Source organism: Nilaparvata lugens, chromosome 3 (assembly GCF_014356525.2).
Source record: "Nilaparvata lugens isolate BPH chromosome 3, ASM1435652v1, whole genome shotgun sequence".
Lineage (NCBI taxonomy): Eukaryota > Metazoa > Arthropoda > Insecta > Hemiptera > Delphacidae > Nilaparvata > Nilaparvata lugens.
The window spans coordinates 44,794,136-44,811,854 of record NC_052506.1 but is presented as its reverse complement, the minus strand read 5'-3'; the positions used below and the strand labels follow the sequence as shown (position 1 = coordinate 44,811,854).

At 35.0% G+C, this 17,719-nt stretch overlaps 1 protein-coding gene across 4 annotated transcripts in view; it reads right to left on the bottom strand.

Moving 5' to 3' along the window:
- Positions 1-3,662: 3,662 nt before the first annotated feature.
- The window catches only part of LOC111058322 (tax1-binding protein 1 homolog), a 41,286-nt gene continuing 27,229 nt past the window's right edge, over positions 3,663-17,719 (bottom strand). For 3 of the 4 annotated variants that reach the window (XM_022345836.2, XM_022345835.2, XM_022345834.2), the window contains exons 6-9: positions 12,625-12,697; positions 10,234-11,114; positions 9,038-9,194; positions 5,406-8,531 (exon numbers count right to left, since the gene is read on the bottom strand). In XM_022345836.2, the coding sequence (XP_022201528.2) occupies positions 8,524-8,531; positions 9,038-9,194; positions 10,234-11,114; positions 12,625-12,697 (1,119 nt within the window). In that variant the 3' untranslated portion in view covers positions 5,406-8,523. Of the gene's footprint in view, positions 4,163-5,405; positions 8,532-9,037; positions 9,195-10,233; positions 11,115-12,624; positions 12,698-17,719 lie in introns of those variants that run through there. The other variant, XR_002606543.2, reaches the window with a different exon arrangement.

Genomic DNA, 17,719 nt, shown 5'->3' with positions numbered 1-17,719 from the left:
CTGTCATTATAACGTGAACCTCACTATAGCCTAACAATAATTTGTGAAAGTAGTTATTGAAGACATTTAGGCTATTATTTGAATTATTTATTCAATAATTACTTCAACATATAATTTTATAATTAACACATTTCATCTTCACTTTAAACTCTCATCTTTATTTATTTTAATGGGGTTAACTGGTCATGTCCAGCTAACCCCACCTTGGCAGTGTTCAGTTAACCCCATCATGACTTATGAGAAATAAAACCTTTGAAAATAATTTGTAGTTAGGTAAATCAATAATGTAATCAGTGGAAATTGTGCTAAAAGGAATGAGAAAAACAATGAAAAATTTAGCAGAAATATTCTCGGTACATTAATATCAATTTCATACTTCGTTCGTGACTCGTCAAAATTTACATTTTCCGACACCTAACACGTTTCTGGACATAACCTCCAAGCAAACAGCTGTATTGGACACAAAGCTAGATAAGATAGTGAGACACTGTCTTCATCATAGAATGATACATAAATAGTGCATAGTTTCACCACCAGGTAGTAGTAAAGTGCAATGTTCAGTTAACCCGCCATGTTCAGTTAACCCCAGTCTACCCTACCTACTTTTATTTTGAAAAATATGATATTGCTATCAGCTGAATTGTAATTAATTTTTGAAATCTTCCATTTCAAATAAATTTAATAATCGTTCAATTTACAATTATAAAATAATTTCATGTGTATAATTATAAGTGTATTATTGTTTATATAATTTATTATTATAAAATAATTATTATTTAGCATATTTTACTGTTTGCTTATCATATGGTCATAATTATAATACAATTGATATAATGTTTCTTCATAGATTTCTTTGCATCATTTCTGAAACTCCCATACTGATTTGAAAATAATGTTATCAGAATACCTAGTATATTGCTATCATTACATAATTTAATAATCATGTGTTATTGAATCATCATAATTTATATTATTTACCTACTTTTATTGTGAAAAATATGAGATTGGACTATGAGCCTGTTTTTTTATTCCCAATCATTTCATGACAGTTTATATTTGTCCTTGTTAAATAAATAAAAATAAATAAATAATACGCTTCTCTTGAATCTGGCCCAAAGTTATTCCCATGCTTGTGAAAAGTTGACAATACTAAAACTACTGCAGTCACAAATAAAAAAAATTCTTTTCCTTATTAATATTCAACCTATTTCATTATTTTTGCTCTCATAAAGTTAACAATGAACTGCTTAATAATGGAAAAATAACGCTTCCGTGGAATAAGACCTAAAATATAGAAATAAAATAGAAATTGAGACTGTGCAATGCATTCTCCCATAAGAGCCAATGCGTAACAAAATGAACGAATCCCACAGCAATGCGGGTTGCCTATCTTTACCAGCTGCCTCACTTTTTTTGTGTTGCTAGTCCATTCCAGTTAGTTTAGAGTTCACTGGTAAAAACATGATAGGATTATAGGTTGGACAAAATTCAAAATTTGCTGTTAATATTAATAACATTAAATTTCATTGATTAGAATTGTTATTCAGTTACCGACACGTATTTTTTCTTCTTCTTTCATTAAAAAAATTGAGTCCCATAATATCTTTAATAATAGTAAGTTGATACAAATCATTATAATTTAGAATCGTCCTTTCTTCAGAATAAGGTTAGTTTTGAAACAGCTATTTCTAATATTAAAATTGAATCAAATGGTATAAAAATATGCTAGCGCGCTTTATTTTGTCTTCCTCTTCCATTAAAAAAAAAATGAGTCGATATCTTTAATAATAACTGAGATAACAGGGGGAGCACACCGGCTAGAGCTTAGCCATTAATTTCAAAATATAAATACAAACAAAAATCTTCCTTCCCAATCACAAGAAATATTAAAAATTTCACTTAAATCCACAAATTATACTCATGTTAAATTATTATTAGAATTGAAATTTTGTGAATCAGTAGAAAGAAAGAAAATGGAAAAACAGATCTACCGACGGCTGTTGGATGACGCGATGATTATTATAACAGCTGATTTTTATTTCTGTGTGAGGCCACAGAATAGACATTATTGTATACTGTGGTGAGGCCAGCTCACAAATCTTCTCCCATAAGGATTAAATGGATTACATGTAAACTTTGAAGGACCGTAGGAAAGTGTCCTGATCGTCTGATCTTCTTCCTAATCGTCTGAATTCTCCCACGTACATTACTTTTTTAAGAGACATACTACCAGAACTTTTGGAAGATGTGCCTCTTGCAAACAGATATAATATTTGGTTTCAACATGATGGTGCCCCTGCTCATTTCGGAAATGTTGTTACGGACTTTCTGAACATGACCTATCGTCAGCGGTGGATTGGGCGGGGTGGACCAGTACCGTGGCCCGCACGTTCACCTGACCTCAACCCTTTAGATTTTTTTTTCTGGGGCCATATGAAAGACCTTGTTTACAGCACGCCAGTAGAAAACGAAGAAGACTTGTGGCAAGAGTGGTTGCTGCAGCAGGTGCCATTCAAGATGATGAAAATGCTTTTATAGCAGTTCGACGGTCCATGATTGAAAGGTGCAGACTGTGTAATCAAGTTGAAGGACGGCATTTTGAGCAATTGCTGCATTAGTATCAGTGAACCGATTTGAGTGAAATTAATATTTTTCAATGTAAAATAAAATTTGGAGGAAAGTTATTCTTGTATATTTCTGTAATAAGAACGGTTTTCATGAAATTATTAAAAAATTAATATTGATCTTTAAATGGTGAAAAGTGGTCATGCATGCAGTACGAAAAAAATTAATTTCTCTGTTATTCTTCGACCAATCTTAATAAATTAGGTATCATTGGAATCGTGAAAAAATTTGCTAACTTTTTTGTCTCTTGTAAATTTTCTGTAAAATGGACGGTTTTCGAGATATTCGCCATCAAAAATTTAAAATGGCCGCCATTTTGAAAAATTTCAACGAAAAATTTTTTTTTATTTTTTATGGTTGAGTCTTTATAGCATAAATATTCATGCCAAATTTCAGATCAATACAACATTTCGTTCTTGAGATAAAAATTTTTAAGTGAAAAAAACAAAATGGCAGCTATAAGGATAACCGCTGAGTTTTGGACACTTCAAATATGACATTTGTAGTCTCCTAGCATCCAGGTACAATACCCTAAAATTCTCGACACTACTTCTGAAACACCCTGTATATATAGATAGTACACATAACCTATGAGGTAAGACATTAATAACTATTTTGGAAATTTATTAAATTCAATTTCCTAATGCATATATTTCCAAAATAATGAATTATAGAGGAATATGAGGCATTTTTGATTATTAGAAATATTTATTGAATTTTTAAAATCATTTTAATGATCACTTGTAAATCCTTTACATAGCTTTTCACTTCGGTAGAAATTTTATAGTTACGAACAAATAATTTCGACAAAAATTGTTGGCTACAATGAAAATCTTTGTGAAACACTTGATCGTAACAAGCAAATCACTTGTAAACTTGTAGAAATTCATTGTAACTACAAGTTTACAATTATTCTGCTTTTGTGAAACGCTTGTAATTATAGCTGTTCTCCAAAACCATGGTTGGCAACAAGACTTGTATCCTACTTGTACCTTTGTGAAACAGGCTCCTGGAAGCTCCAAAATAATACTACAATATCCGAAAGATTCATCTAATTGAAACAACAGGGCGTAGCCTGTAATTTTCAAAAATTCCTTGAAAATACCCCTTTTTTGAAAATTTGTAGATCCAGAAACAGAAATCTGAGAAACCAGCGCGACCACTCAATTTATTAGATATTTTATTGTCTTTAATTTTGTAGGGAATGTTTTTTTTTTCAAAAAAAAAAAAAAAATGGAAAGATTGAAAAAAGTCCCAAAATTTGAGGGTTTTTAGGGGTGAAGCCGCCCTCTGGCATGTCAGCAAATTTCAAAATTGAACTCAGCGCCCCAAAATACATATAATTCGGGGCTGTTTCCTGAAAAACGTCCATTTGAATATTTGCCAAAACAATCCTAGCGCTGGTGTAGGTTTACCGGATGCCTTGAAAATAGCTACTCAGTAGGTACATCTGATGTAGGCCTACTCGTCTGCATGAATGCAATTTCTTCGAGGTGGATCGCAATGTGAATGGCTGGTCCTGGTATAGTTCTGGAAGCTAAGACAAGGATCTCAATAGTCAGTAACACAACATTTCAAAATTATACATTATTTTATTCAGTAATACAACGTCAAATGCATTATTCATTTATACAATCTGATTAACATCCACACTGTCGTAAGTTATAACAAGAGTAAAATGTACAAATTCATAAGGTAATTTCTTACCATAAAAGGCTGAGCCCTGGCAACAGAAATGAAATAATGGTAGGCATTTTTTATTTTTGACATTCTTAGTTCTTGCTGCTTTAAACCTATCTATATGTCCAATTCCTAAACGACAACTGTACGACTCTAGCCGCGGGATGACTGGATTAACGGCTGTAGTATTATAGTAGGCCTACTATGTATAATTCTATATATTATTACAGTATGTATGTGTCTATTACAGCAGTTAAAACAGCACGGCTACAGTCATCACTTAGGAATCGGAACTTAATACATCATTGCAATCTAACAAATAATATACTGTTATATCCACAATCCGATAATGGAATTCTATTGGTAGATATTGTTATGAATTATTGCCCATATAGACTACTATAGGCTATACAGTAATAGGAATAACATAGGTGCCCACCCACTTTAATTGTGGAAATTATATTATTAGTTTCCAAGATTGGAGAAAAAAATAAGTTTTTCTAGATTAATCTTGAACATAATATGTCCAGTTGAATAGGCTATCTTATAATCAATCATATAAATATAATTAATAACCAAGGCCTAGTTTCATTCAAATCGAATCAATTAGCCTATTCAACATTAACATTTTAAAAGCTCTACTGTCAGGATATAGGTACTAGTCTCTACAATAGAAAATGATGACATAAAACATAAGCGATTACATATAAGCCATTGATAGATTTAGTTAATTTGGTTTTCTTAGTAGGCCTATTCGAATTGTTTGTAATTTTCTGAACAGTATTTTTATTATTTGCTAGTAGAGTTGAATTTGAATGGTAACCATAATATACACTGATTATTACTCAAGTAGTAAACTATACTATTATAACCTATAAGAACAGGGCCAATGAGTATGTTACACACAGTAAGAGACTAGCTGTAGAAAATTTATGTTTTCAATACAAAACAATATCTGGAATTTCAGCTCAATATCACCATAATATGACGTTATAATGCATTTTCATGTTATTTCTCATTTGCTACTAGAATAAAACATTAATTGAGACCATTTCCGGAAAAAGGGCACATAGGCGTATGTGCCCTTCTTCCGATCATCGTTCCAATCGATTCGCCATGTTATCTTTAGTAGACTCAAAAAGTTAAAATGCATTATCTCAAAAACTGAGCACTCTATGAATTCTGTTGTCTCTCTATGCACTGCTGTCTGGAGCCCATTTTCAGGTGATAGTCAGTTGGTATGGTAGCTGTTGGCGTTTGAGGTTAGTGTTCGTAAAACGTGTTTTTAATTAGTGTGATACATAATTATGGAAGATAGTGATATTGGAAGAAAGAAAAAAAAAATATTTATTCACACAAAAATGAAAAAAAGACAATGCCAAGAAACAAAGAGAGTCTGGTGCCGGTTCTACATTCACCTTGGTTAGTTCATGCTGCAGAGACAAATGCTACGAAAATATTTCCCTTGAAAAACAAACTGAACTATATGATAATTTTTATAATATCAATAACACAAAATCTTTGCAAGACGTGTTTCTTTCCAACTGTATGGAAGCATCTGACAATGTAAACTTTAAACTTAATTAAAAGAAAGTACGCTCAAACACTTTGAGCTATGCAGTGTTGTTGGAATGAAAAAAAAGGTTTGTAAAACATTCATATTAAATCTATTTCAAGTGTCCATAAAGAGACTAAGAGTTATTCAGGCAGAGATTTTGTCTGGTGACAGCTTTAATGAAAAACGTGGGTCACATAACAACTGTCCTCGGAAGCCAAATGAGAGTGTTCTACCATTGATGAAAGCCCATCTTCAATCTCTTCCACATGATAAAAGTTATTATTGCCAGCATAAAACGTCTCAAATCTATTTTGAAAATTGTGATCTAAGTGTAAAGACTTTACAACATGTTTAAAATATTCTACAGAAGAGAAAGTGATAAGCCGTCGAAATTGTCGTATGAGCACTATTTCAGACTATTCAAAACCAAGTTCAACTATGCTTTTTCTAGGCCCAAGACTGACATTATTTGTGACTACTGTACTGAATGCAAAGAAAAGTTAAGTAGGGACCCAAATGACCCTTGCAAAACAGAGTATATGTTACATCAAAGGAAATATCAAAGGCGTCTAGTTTTAAAACATGGATACATCAAAAATGCTTGGGATCAACCTTCTATTCTTGTCCTAGAATTTGATTATGGACAAAACTATGCAATGCCTCGTATCAATGTGAACAGCCAATTTTATAAAAGACTTTTGTGGCTCTACTGTTTTAACATTCATGTTCATAATGATGATTCTTCATATTTTTATTGTTTCATGGAGACCCAAGCCAGTAAAAATGCCAACTCTGTTGTTTCATTCTGATTGTTTGTGATTTCTGCATGATTGTTTGCAGAAATGCATTAAAAAGTTCCCTGGTGATAAGACAGTGGTTTTGATGTCTGATTCTGCAGGAGGTCAAAATAGAAATTCAACCGTTCTCAAATACTGCTCATGGTTTTCTAGAATTAATAATATTTCTATGCTCCAGTTGTTTCCTGTAAGAGGACATTCCTTCTCCCAGTGTGACAGGAACTTCGGTTTAGTATGGAATTTTGTTAAAAAGAAAGAGGTTATTGGTTCTGCTAGGCCTTGGTTGGAGGCTATTGTTCTGTGCAGAACAAATCCATGTTATTTCGATGTACTCATAGACAGATCTATAATAAAAGATTGGGAGAGTGCCTTGAAACCACTATTTAAAGCTAAACCATCTTCAGCAAATCGCGAATTCAAAATCATGAAGTGTGTTATGTTGAAATACAATCCTGATGGGAGTATTGTATGCTCAAGTAACTATTTACCGACCTACATACCGTTCACGTTTCTAAATAAAAAAAATATTGACATTCTGAAAGAAGTGTATCCTGTAACTGTCCCCTTCCCGGAGCTGAATGATAACAAAATCAGGGACACCAGAAGTTTGTATAAATACATAACACAAGACGATGCTGACTGGATCGAATCAATGATTAATGAACGGAATGCCATCATATTATAAGTGTAATGATCTGATGAACATTGAGAATTTTCTATAATTGTTCAATGAAGAGAATAATATTCTAGCTCTTCAATTTCTGAATAATATTTCATATCTCTATTAAAACAACACGACTTCAGAAAATAAAATTTGTTTACAAAATATCTAGTATTTTTCTGTTTATTGTAGTATAGATACGATTTTCGGAAAAAGGGCACATAATAATATGTGCATATATTATGCATATTTTCTAAATTCCAATACAGGATCAGATAGCATGTTTAGATTCATAAAATTATAAAGGTTTACAAACTTTTGAACTGATTTTACTCAAAACACACTTTTGGCCTATGTACCCTTTTTCCGGAGATGGCCTCAATTTATGGGATTGAGTATATAGGTATCCTAGCTGTAGGCTACTAGGATATCGGGGATGTAGAATATCATCCAATTCTGACGTTGAATTGGAAATCTGAGTAAGTTGCAATTTTACACGAATTGGCAACCTTGTAATTTCTTCAGATGGAGGGCCAAGTCTCAACACTTATTTTACACAAACTATAGATTGGCTGTACACATGTAATGCCGCATCCATATGTTGGCCCAATTCATACAAATGACGACCAGCGCCAGTATTGGTGGGTGGTTTGCCAGCGCTAATCTCCATTGGCCTTCGTTGGCAATAGCACCGATTTTTGTCGAGCGAAGGCCAACCATCCACAATATGTCAACCAATGCGTGTGGATTAGGCATAAGGGTCACATCATTAAGGATCAAAGAAAGATCGCTGGATATTTCAACAAATAAAACAATTCTAATTCCTTGACATTATCACCGACTTAACAGCATATGGAAACCTTCAGTATCTTGAAAACTTGAATTTTGCTGAAGAGCTTCTTATAGAGTAGAAGTAGCTTTACCGTGTAGGAATGAATCATTTTTATGGTAACAAAAAGTAAAAGTCCACATCAAAGTAGTTTCATTTATCATGAAGAATACCTTCAGACACTGTTCAACATAACTAATCATGTTTGGACGTTCAATTATGACGAGAAAATGCAAAATAAAGTATGCTATCTTCATCACAATAGATTTACCTTCAGCCTACCTTTTAATCAATTTCACTGAAACAGGTACTAATAATCCTCTATTAAAATACGTTTCATGGCTTCAAGTCGAAATATGTGTAAGGAAGCCAATTAGACATCTGAAAAAATTAAAGATTTGTTAGTAGAATAGTCACGGTGGACAGGAATACATTATTTTTTATTATGGAAATTCTTAATTAAATAATCTTCTACATATTACAAAGCATTAAAAGTAAGCAGCATATTGATGACGCTCATTTGTCGAGACAAATTAGGAGAGCGAAAGGTAAGAGAATCTGCCAAAGCAAACAAATGTCTCACAGTTTTTTTTAATATCATGCATATAAGAATTTCACAGATACAATAGGGACGAATTCAAAATTGTAAGTCAATATAATTCAATCATGCAAGTTCAGAAGTATGAAAAACTATATCTACCATTTATTTCTGAATGGCTAAACCAAATGATAAATCCTTATATAGAGATGTTATTTGCAAATGGCAGATAAAGTGGAATGATTGTATTATCTTGAAATAAAACACTTCCGAATTACATAATTTATTCTGAATGAGGTAATTGTTTGATAAACCCCTTACTTTTAACTAATTTAAATATAATTTTTACCAGGTTTTTGAGATGAGGGCAGCTCTTGATTGAGGTCTGTCTTGATAGCATCTCCCATTTTCAACCTCATTTGTCGCTCCAACAAGAATTTGTGGTACAACTTTGCATATTCAACAGCAGATTTTTTCATAAAACGTTGCAATTTCTCAACCTGCTCCTGAAAATTAGGAAGGAAACAACTGAAATAACTATAAATAACCATGCTTATGATTATACATTGAAATCAATGTATTGATGTCTATGTTATTTATTACCCGTATGGACTAACATTTTGAGTTATGGTATGAATCTGTTTATCAGTACGTATAATCTATTCAAAGTACAGTATAGTAGAGACTCGCTAATCCCCGTCTGGGGACTAGAATCAGGCCGGAACAATGAAAGGCCAGCTTATCAGAATCAGGTGAACTCGTTAATTCACATAAAAACATTTTTAAAAAAGTTTTACTTTAACGATGTTTAGTCATCATCGATAAGAGCCAAACTGAGCTGCATGTCAACTATGCACAGAAAATGTCAAACATTGAAATTTGATAGAATGGTTAGACAGGGAAATGGGGTGGGGGGAGGAGACAGCGCTGACTGCTCGCCTGCGGCCTCACGGCATCGACGGGTTAGTGATGTTATACTGTGTAATTCTCCGAAACAAATTCTTATTTCTTACAGAAAGCCAACCCGCAATACTAAATACAGAATCTGTACCTACACATGAACTAAAAATCATAGTTTGGAAATCAGAATCCAAATTACAATCAAAATATTCTGTTTCTATTTCCATTATTACAATATTTTATACTTATAAATTTAATGATCTATTAATTATTCCTTTTTTTCATCGTATCAAATTAATTGATTATCATTATTCCTTTTTTATCATCGTATCATATTGATTAATTAGTGATCTATTCCCTATTAATCGTCTTGGTAATATGATTGACTTCGTATGTTTGTTGTCAGCGCATCCTCTTGTGAAGTTGCTTATCTAATTTATTTATTCATTCATCATTATTTCAGCGCAAAGAGCATTTCCTACTTGTATGAGCTTGAAAACAAATAATTTACTCATTTGATACGATTATAAATCACAGCAGTTAAACAGGAATCAAGGAAACGTTGAAATCTGTAATAAAGAATTTCAATTACTATTAAGAGATGAATGAAAATAGTTGGAATTGATATTTCAGAAATATGCTTACTTGTGACTCTTGAGGTGCCTTATCATTATTTGACGAGGTACATTGGGTGCATTTATTGTTGGAGCTAGAAGATGAAAGAGCGGAGGTGATTGTGACCTGCCCAATAGCTGACAACGCCTTTGCTGATTTCATCTCCTTCAACTCCCTCTCCAGTTCGGCAGCTTTCTTTGTAGCTTCAGTCAATTGTCGTCTCAAATTTACTGCGTCTGAATCGAAACTGTTTTTTTTTATTGCTGAAAAACAACTGTTGAGCTCTTTTGAAGTTTCTTCCAACTCAGTAACTTTTTTCTTCAAATTATCATTATTCTCCTCGAGTTTTTTATAGAGATCAGTGAGTTTTTCGAGCTCCTTCGACTTGATTCTATGGTCTACGAGCAGCGAATCGTAACATTGAGCAGTTATGCAAAGACTGTCTATCAAGTTGCGCGCCTCTGTGCTTGGATACTCATCTCCCAATGTCATGCCATCGATCACTGATTTGAAATTTCTGCTTGCCAATACACGGGCAGACTCCAGTAGTAGTTTCCATTGTTCTTCCAATCCTGGCATCTTTAGAAGGGCTGAGCGCAGATCGGACACAAGCTTCATCAAGCCTTCTTTTTCCATGTCACGTTCACTCTCCAGTACCTCAACCCTAGTTTTCAAGTCCATTTTTTCGTTTTCATGACTCTTTATCTCTTCCTGACACTTTTCCAATAATTGCTTATTCAGCATTGAATCATCAACTAATCCTTGAATATCCTTGGTGTTCACTGCACATTCACTGGAGTCTGCAGTTGAAGTTTGCGAGCCACACCCGTCGAGTGCCGGAGTCTTATCAGCATTTAATCCACTCGGTAACCAGTCTGGGATTCCAAGGTCTGCCAGCATATCGACCAGCTCTGAAAAATCAATTTAAATTTGACTCAAAATCAATAATTTTATTTGCAATTCATTTTTACAAAATTGGAGAATTCCAATACAAAAACCGGAGTGCTATTCCGGCGGAATTGAATGACTGAATGTATTATCATGCTTTTATGAATTATCAATACTATACGAAATTATTTGAAAATAATTAGCAGGTTAGCGCATAGGAGAAGTGACATCACAACAAGAAATTATCTACCAATACAATCAGGTAATTGATCAGATTGAAACAACTCAATCGAAATAAAATAATGTATTATTTGTTTAGAATAGGGATACAGAATAATTATTGAGATTAGGAAAGAATTGCACCGCGTGGAAGGATTCGCACCCTGCTAAGCCCGAAGCGCGGAGGCTGCTACCTACCCCACGGGGGCGAAGCGCGAGTCAAAAAAATTGAATTAAGATTAATAATTTGATTAAGAAAATGTACTGAACATAAGAATTAAGATAAAAATGGTAATGAATGAAATAAGAAATAGACATGTTTTAAGAGAAATGAATCACTTGATAATGGCATTATACAGCCGAAACATGTGATTAAATAATTTTAAAAAGGGTACTCAGATTTATACGGTACTTCTATTAATAAGAAATAGAAATATTTCCGAATTAACTCTATTTTTTTGTACTTTAATCTTGAATTGCAGCTAGCAAGGGAAAAATAAAATAATCAAAGGTAACTGAATTTGCCGTTTCAATTAATAACATAATCAACGGAATTTGCAATCGATTGATAACAAACAAAGTCAAAGTTCAAATCTGGGCCCTGCCTTGAATTGGCAAAATTTAGCAGTAATTCCTATTCTACAGGGCAGTTAGGATACTTACATTATTCCATGCTCTGTACCAACAGTGCAAAGTGCCGCTTGTTTGAATTTGCTGCCACCTTATCCAATACTTTATCTAAATATTGATTGCAAGCAGTTCTGTCGCAAAGACGACCGATTGTGACACCAAACATTTTTTTCTTATTTTGCATAGAACTGCTCGTCAAGACGGGTTGGAATCATGTATCATAATCAAGTCAAATTCATTTAAAAAAATAGGAAATTCATTCTTCAGTTTATTTTAACCCATATTTTCCTATATTCCTGATATTATTTGTTGTACATGCGTAAGTCAAATAGCATATTCCAAGAAACTTATTTCTGTCAATAAATTATTTTTTGACTTCCAGATAGTAGAAATTGATTGATGAAAATACTATCGAAATATCTAAAGGTGTATACTATTATCTTGTTCAAGACATAACACGGGAACTATGATAAGTTTATATTATTATATATGGCTTGACCATGATATTAAAGCAGAAGTGGTCTTAAATTTAATAATAGTTGACTTGCGGCTAATAATTCATAATTTTTATTCTGAAGCACTTTCAATTACGCAATGCTTTTGAACAAAACAAATCTACTCAAAAGTGGCTTGTAATTTTAAACTTACTTTGAAAGATAAAATAAAAGGAAATCATGGACTTACTTGTATTATCTTTCTCAAGTCGAAAATTGGCTTCAAGAAGGTAATTCTCTTTTTCTGTTTGATGTTGACGATCCTGGAAAAAAAATCAGAATTAAATTGTAGTAGATATAAAAGTGTGCCAGGACCGGCCTTTACCTCAAGGTCATCCAGGTCAACCACCCCCAACCTCAAGGTCATCCAGGTCAACCACCCCCAACCTCAAGGTCATCCAGGTCAACCACACCCACCTCAAGGTCATCTAGGTCAACCACACCTACCTCAAGGTCATCCAGGTCAACCACACCCACCTCAAGGTCATCCAGGTCAACCACACCCACCTCAAGGTCATCCAGGTCAACCACCCCCAACCTCAAAGTCATCCAGGTCAACCACACCCACCTCAAGGTCATAAAAAAAAATTAAAAAAAAAAATAAATAAAAAAAAAATCTTAAGAAAAAAAAATTGAAAAAAAAAATTGAAAAAAAAATAAATAAAAAAAAATTGAAAAAAAAAATTAAAAAAAAAATTAAAAAAAAAATTAAAAAAAAATTGAAAAAAAAATAAAAATAAAAAATTGAAAAAAAAAATTAAAAAAAAAATAAAAAACGCATAAAATCGGGAATAAATGGGAAAAAAGGGAAAAAAAATTCCCTCCGGATCCCGAACTGGGGTATAAAAGGAGTTGTTCTACAAGGAGTGGGACATTGTGTCTAGTGCAGTCATGCCGTCAGTACGTGTGTGTGTGATTTCGGCGTATTGGTTTTGGATTACTTCCATCTTTATCAACATCAAGAGTAAGTACCAGTGAATTTTATAGTTATATATATATTTATATTATATTCATGATTCAACAATTAAGTCCAAAAGAGTAGAATTTTGAAGTAGATGGTTTGAGACTGACAATTAAATTCTAAAATGACTTAAATTCGAAAATGACAAGTTTAATTATGAATTAGGTTCCAATACATAGAGTAAATGACATATTCAAAAATTAATAGTGTAATTATGAATTAGGTTCCAATACATACAAGTTAAGAGTTTAATTGTGAATTCGGTTCTTTGAGTTGGTGGTTGTAATCCATCCTAACCTAAAAAAACGTATAATCACAAAGTAGATCCTAGACCTCCATTCATATGGTTGTAATTCATCCTAACCTAAAAACTGTATAATCACAGAGTAGATCCTAGACCCCCATTCACATTCCCCCATCCCCACCCATCCCCATAAGTAGATCCTAGACCTCCATTCACATGGTTGTAATTCATCCTAACCTAAAAACCGTATAATCACAAAGTAGATCCTAGACCCCCATTCACATTCCCCCATCCCCACCCATCCCCATAAGTAGATCCTAGACCTCCATTCACATGGTTGTAATTCATCCTAACCTAAAAACCGTATAATCACAAAGTAGATCCTAGACCCCCATTCACATTCCCCCATCCCCACCCCACCCCACCATACAGCTCCGGACCATCATCCCTAGAACATAAACACCTACAAACCTCCATCCTCGACCCACGATCCTAGATACTGATTCACCACCTTCATCCCCCACATCTGTTGATAGTGATTTATATATAGAGTTGAATACTGCATACCATACTAATACAATATTGTTTTGCATTGTTCCAGATGAGCAAAGCTGTACGATGTCAGCAAACAGCAAACTCTGTGGACGAGTTTGTTGTCCTGGAGGAGGCATTCAAATCCCGACTCACGACTCTATACTACAATAATGCATACAAGGATGAGCCTGCCAAAGATTTCCACACCTTTCTGAGCAGTCTGAAGGATAAAATTGTTCACATCATCAGTCAGCAACTGCAGACACATGGAGCAATGAAGTTCAATCTAGTATTGGAGGCAACATATTTCCACAGCACCCTTGATAAGACCTTCTTCGAACAAGAAGAGTTTCAGAATGTCGCCTTCAAAACTCCAAACTACACCATCTTCAGTATCATCAATCTTCCAGACATCATCAACCAAGCGTGCATGACCCTACTGGATGAGGAGTCGAAATTTGAAGGAAATTCCAGTGGATGGAGTTTGCTTATCATCGATGGATTGCTCATCAGAAGTAGACCTCAATCCATAACACCAGTCATCCAACCACAACCAGTCATCCAACCACCACCAGTCGCCACCAGTCGTCCCACTATCGCCGCCAGTCGTCCCACCATCGCCACCAGTCGCCCCACTATCGCTGCCAGTCATACCACTATCGTCACCAGTCGCCCCACTATCGCCGCCAGTCGTCTCACTATTGCCACCACTCGCCCCACTATCGCCGCCAGTCGTCTCACTATCGCCACCAGTCGCCCCACTATTGCCGCCAGTCGTCCCACTATTGCCGCCAGTCGCCACTATCGCCGCCAGTCGTCTCACTATCACCACCAGTTGCCACACTATCGCCACCAGTCTCCCACTATCGCCGCCAGTCGCCCCACTATCGCCGCCAGTCATCTCACTATCGCCACCAGTCGCCCCACTATCGCCGCCAGTCATCTCACTATCCCCACCAGTCGCCCCACTATCACCGCCAGTTGTCCCACTATCGCCGCCAGTCGCCCCACTATCGCCACCAGTCGCCCCACTATCACCGCCAGTTATATAGCCACAACACCTACATGCATATAGCTTTGATCATAGGCCTACATACTCAAGTGGCGCTCGGCCAGCATATTCGTCTTTGAACTTTCCAAGCACCATTTTGTTTGTATCCGAGTAGCATGGGTGGTCTGCAGGGTACTCTGAGGTGTCAAAGATATTGTATAGGTTCTCAGTTTTCACGATGTAGAATAAGCTGTCAGTATCTTGATATAAGAGTTGAAGACAGTCCTTGTAGATGGGCTTCATGATGTTATAATGGAATTCGTACATGAGGGTTTTGCTGATGTCAAGCACTGATAACCCTATATAGATTGGCTTATTGAGCTCCACTTTCTCTTTATGCATTGTAACAGCACAGATATTCTCTCCAAATATGATGCGGTCCTTGTACACTGGTCGAGCAATCAGTTTCTTCAATCGCTTCTCATCATTCACTAGCTCCATACTCATCCTTTTTCGCACATTCTCCATTGTTTTAACAAACATGGCATTGTTCATGGGTTTGAAAAAGTTCTTTTCAAACTTGTTCTTCGACTGCTGTCGAAGTCTGGTGTTTAGCATGATGTAGGGTGCTAGGAAGTCCTCCTGCTCAAACCGCACACCTCGATGAACTTTAGTGATTTTCAATCCATGCTGTACTGCTTGCTTGAGGGTGCGGTAATGACATACATAATGTTCGCGATTGCTTAGAGCTGTCATGAGTCATACATGATTAGATTCAAGAGTTTTCTTGTTCTCTGCAAGAAATGGGAAGTCATTGTGCTCATCATGCAATTCGGTACTCAATGTCCACCTCTAGAATGTATCCAATCTCCATATCATCCCCTAAACCTGTAATACCCATTGTTACTGCTTCCAATTCAGTCAGATGTCAACTCAGTCAAATGTCATTGATACCAGATGGTGATAAAGAATCACCAGTAAGTTTGCTGTATGATAAGGGAAAGTATTATTGTAATAATGTTCGAGAAAGTAAAATACTATTGAATGTATAAACATTGTAATATGATAATAAAGAAATAAACCCTCATTGGCTGATCCATTGTCTAAAACTACTCTCATGTAATGATGTAAACATATATGAAATAAACCTCATTTTTGTGTTAACCATTGATTGAGAGTTTCATTAATTCATATAGGTAAAAAAAAAAAAAATCACCTTACTTTACTTTAAGCATTGTAATTTCAACGACCCCCACTCCACCTCCCTCTGTCACATGACCAATGGCCACCAGCATTAAGGACTCTAGCTCAAGATGGTCATGCACGACCTGTCACTCTACATGCTCATGGAGACCTATCACTCCAGATCAATATGTACATGGTAGACCTACTGGATCAAGATGTCCATGGAGACTCTAGATCAACATGACCATGCTGCTCTAGAGATCAAAATGGTATTGAAGATAGATATTTTCAACGACTCCCACTCCATGTTCAGACATGACATATTTTCAATGACCCTCACTCCTCCTGTCACATGTCTGTATGGCATAATTGGGTCGTCCACTCAGTGGTCAGTCAGTCAGTTCAATTACTGATCAGTCACTGATCAGTCTGATCAGTCACTGATCAATAACTGAACAGTCACTGATCAGTCTGATCAGTCACTGTTCAGTTACTGTTCAGTCACTGAACAGTCACTGATCAGTCTGATCAGTAACTGATCAGTCACTGTTCAGTTACTGATCAGTCACTGATCAGTCACTGTTCAGTCACTGTTCACTTACAGCAAGCTGCAATGAGCTTGGACATAGTTGTTAAAGTATACATAGTATAGGAGTTAGAAGAAGGCTAGAATTGCTCATTATTGCAATCAAACAGGTATATTGTAGGAACAATAGTTAAGAGTACAAGGCACATCCTGCACTATCAACTCCTATAGTAAATTTCTCTTGGAAACATTTATGGATAGTCATATAGTGCTAACAAAGTAAAGTATTAGTGAGTTATGATATTATATGATGTTATGAATTGAAATTTATAAATTTATTAGAATAAATGGTTTTGTTTCAATTCAGAACTGGGATGAATCTGAATTCAGGTTCATGATCTGGGAATTTCTATCAGAATCGATGAATGGGAGAATACAAAAAAAGGTACTTGGTAACTTCTATTCCATTTTAATAATTTCAGAAGCCGTACAGAGAACAGTGAGTATATTAAGTTAATATTGGATTATTCAATTTCATTTCAGTATAAGGCCAATGATTTTCATTCATGAATGGAGCTGATATGACAGACAATAAATTCCACTTTAGTCAATATCTTTCAAGTTATATTACAACTTGAATTTCTACTTTTCTCATTCTATCACCCCGGCATCAAATTAATGCAATCAGTAGTTATTATAATGAAATCATATAGAGCTCTAATTTTATACAAAATTGGCATTTCCAATGATGTTTTACTATGAATGGATCTCTCAATTAAGCTTTTCGCATTCAATGCGTGAGTTGTAACAGTAATGCAGCAGTAGATTGCTGTTAGCGAAGTGT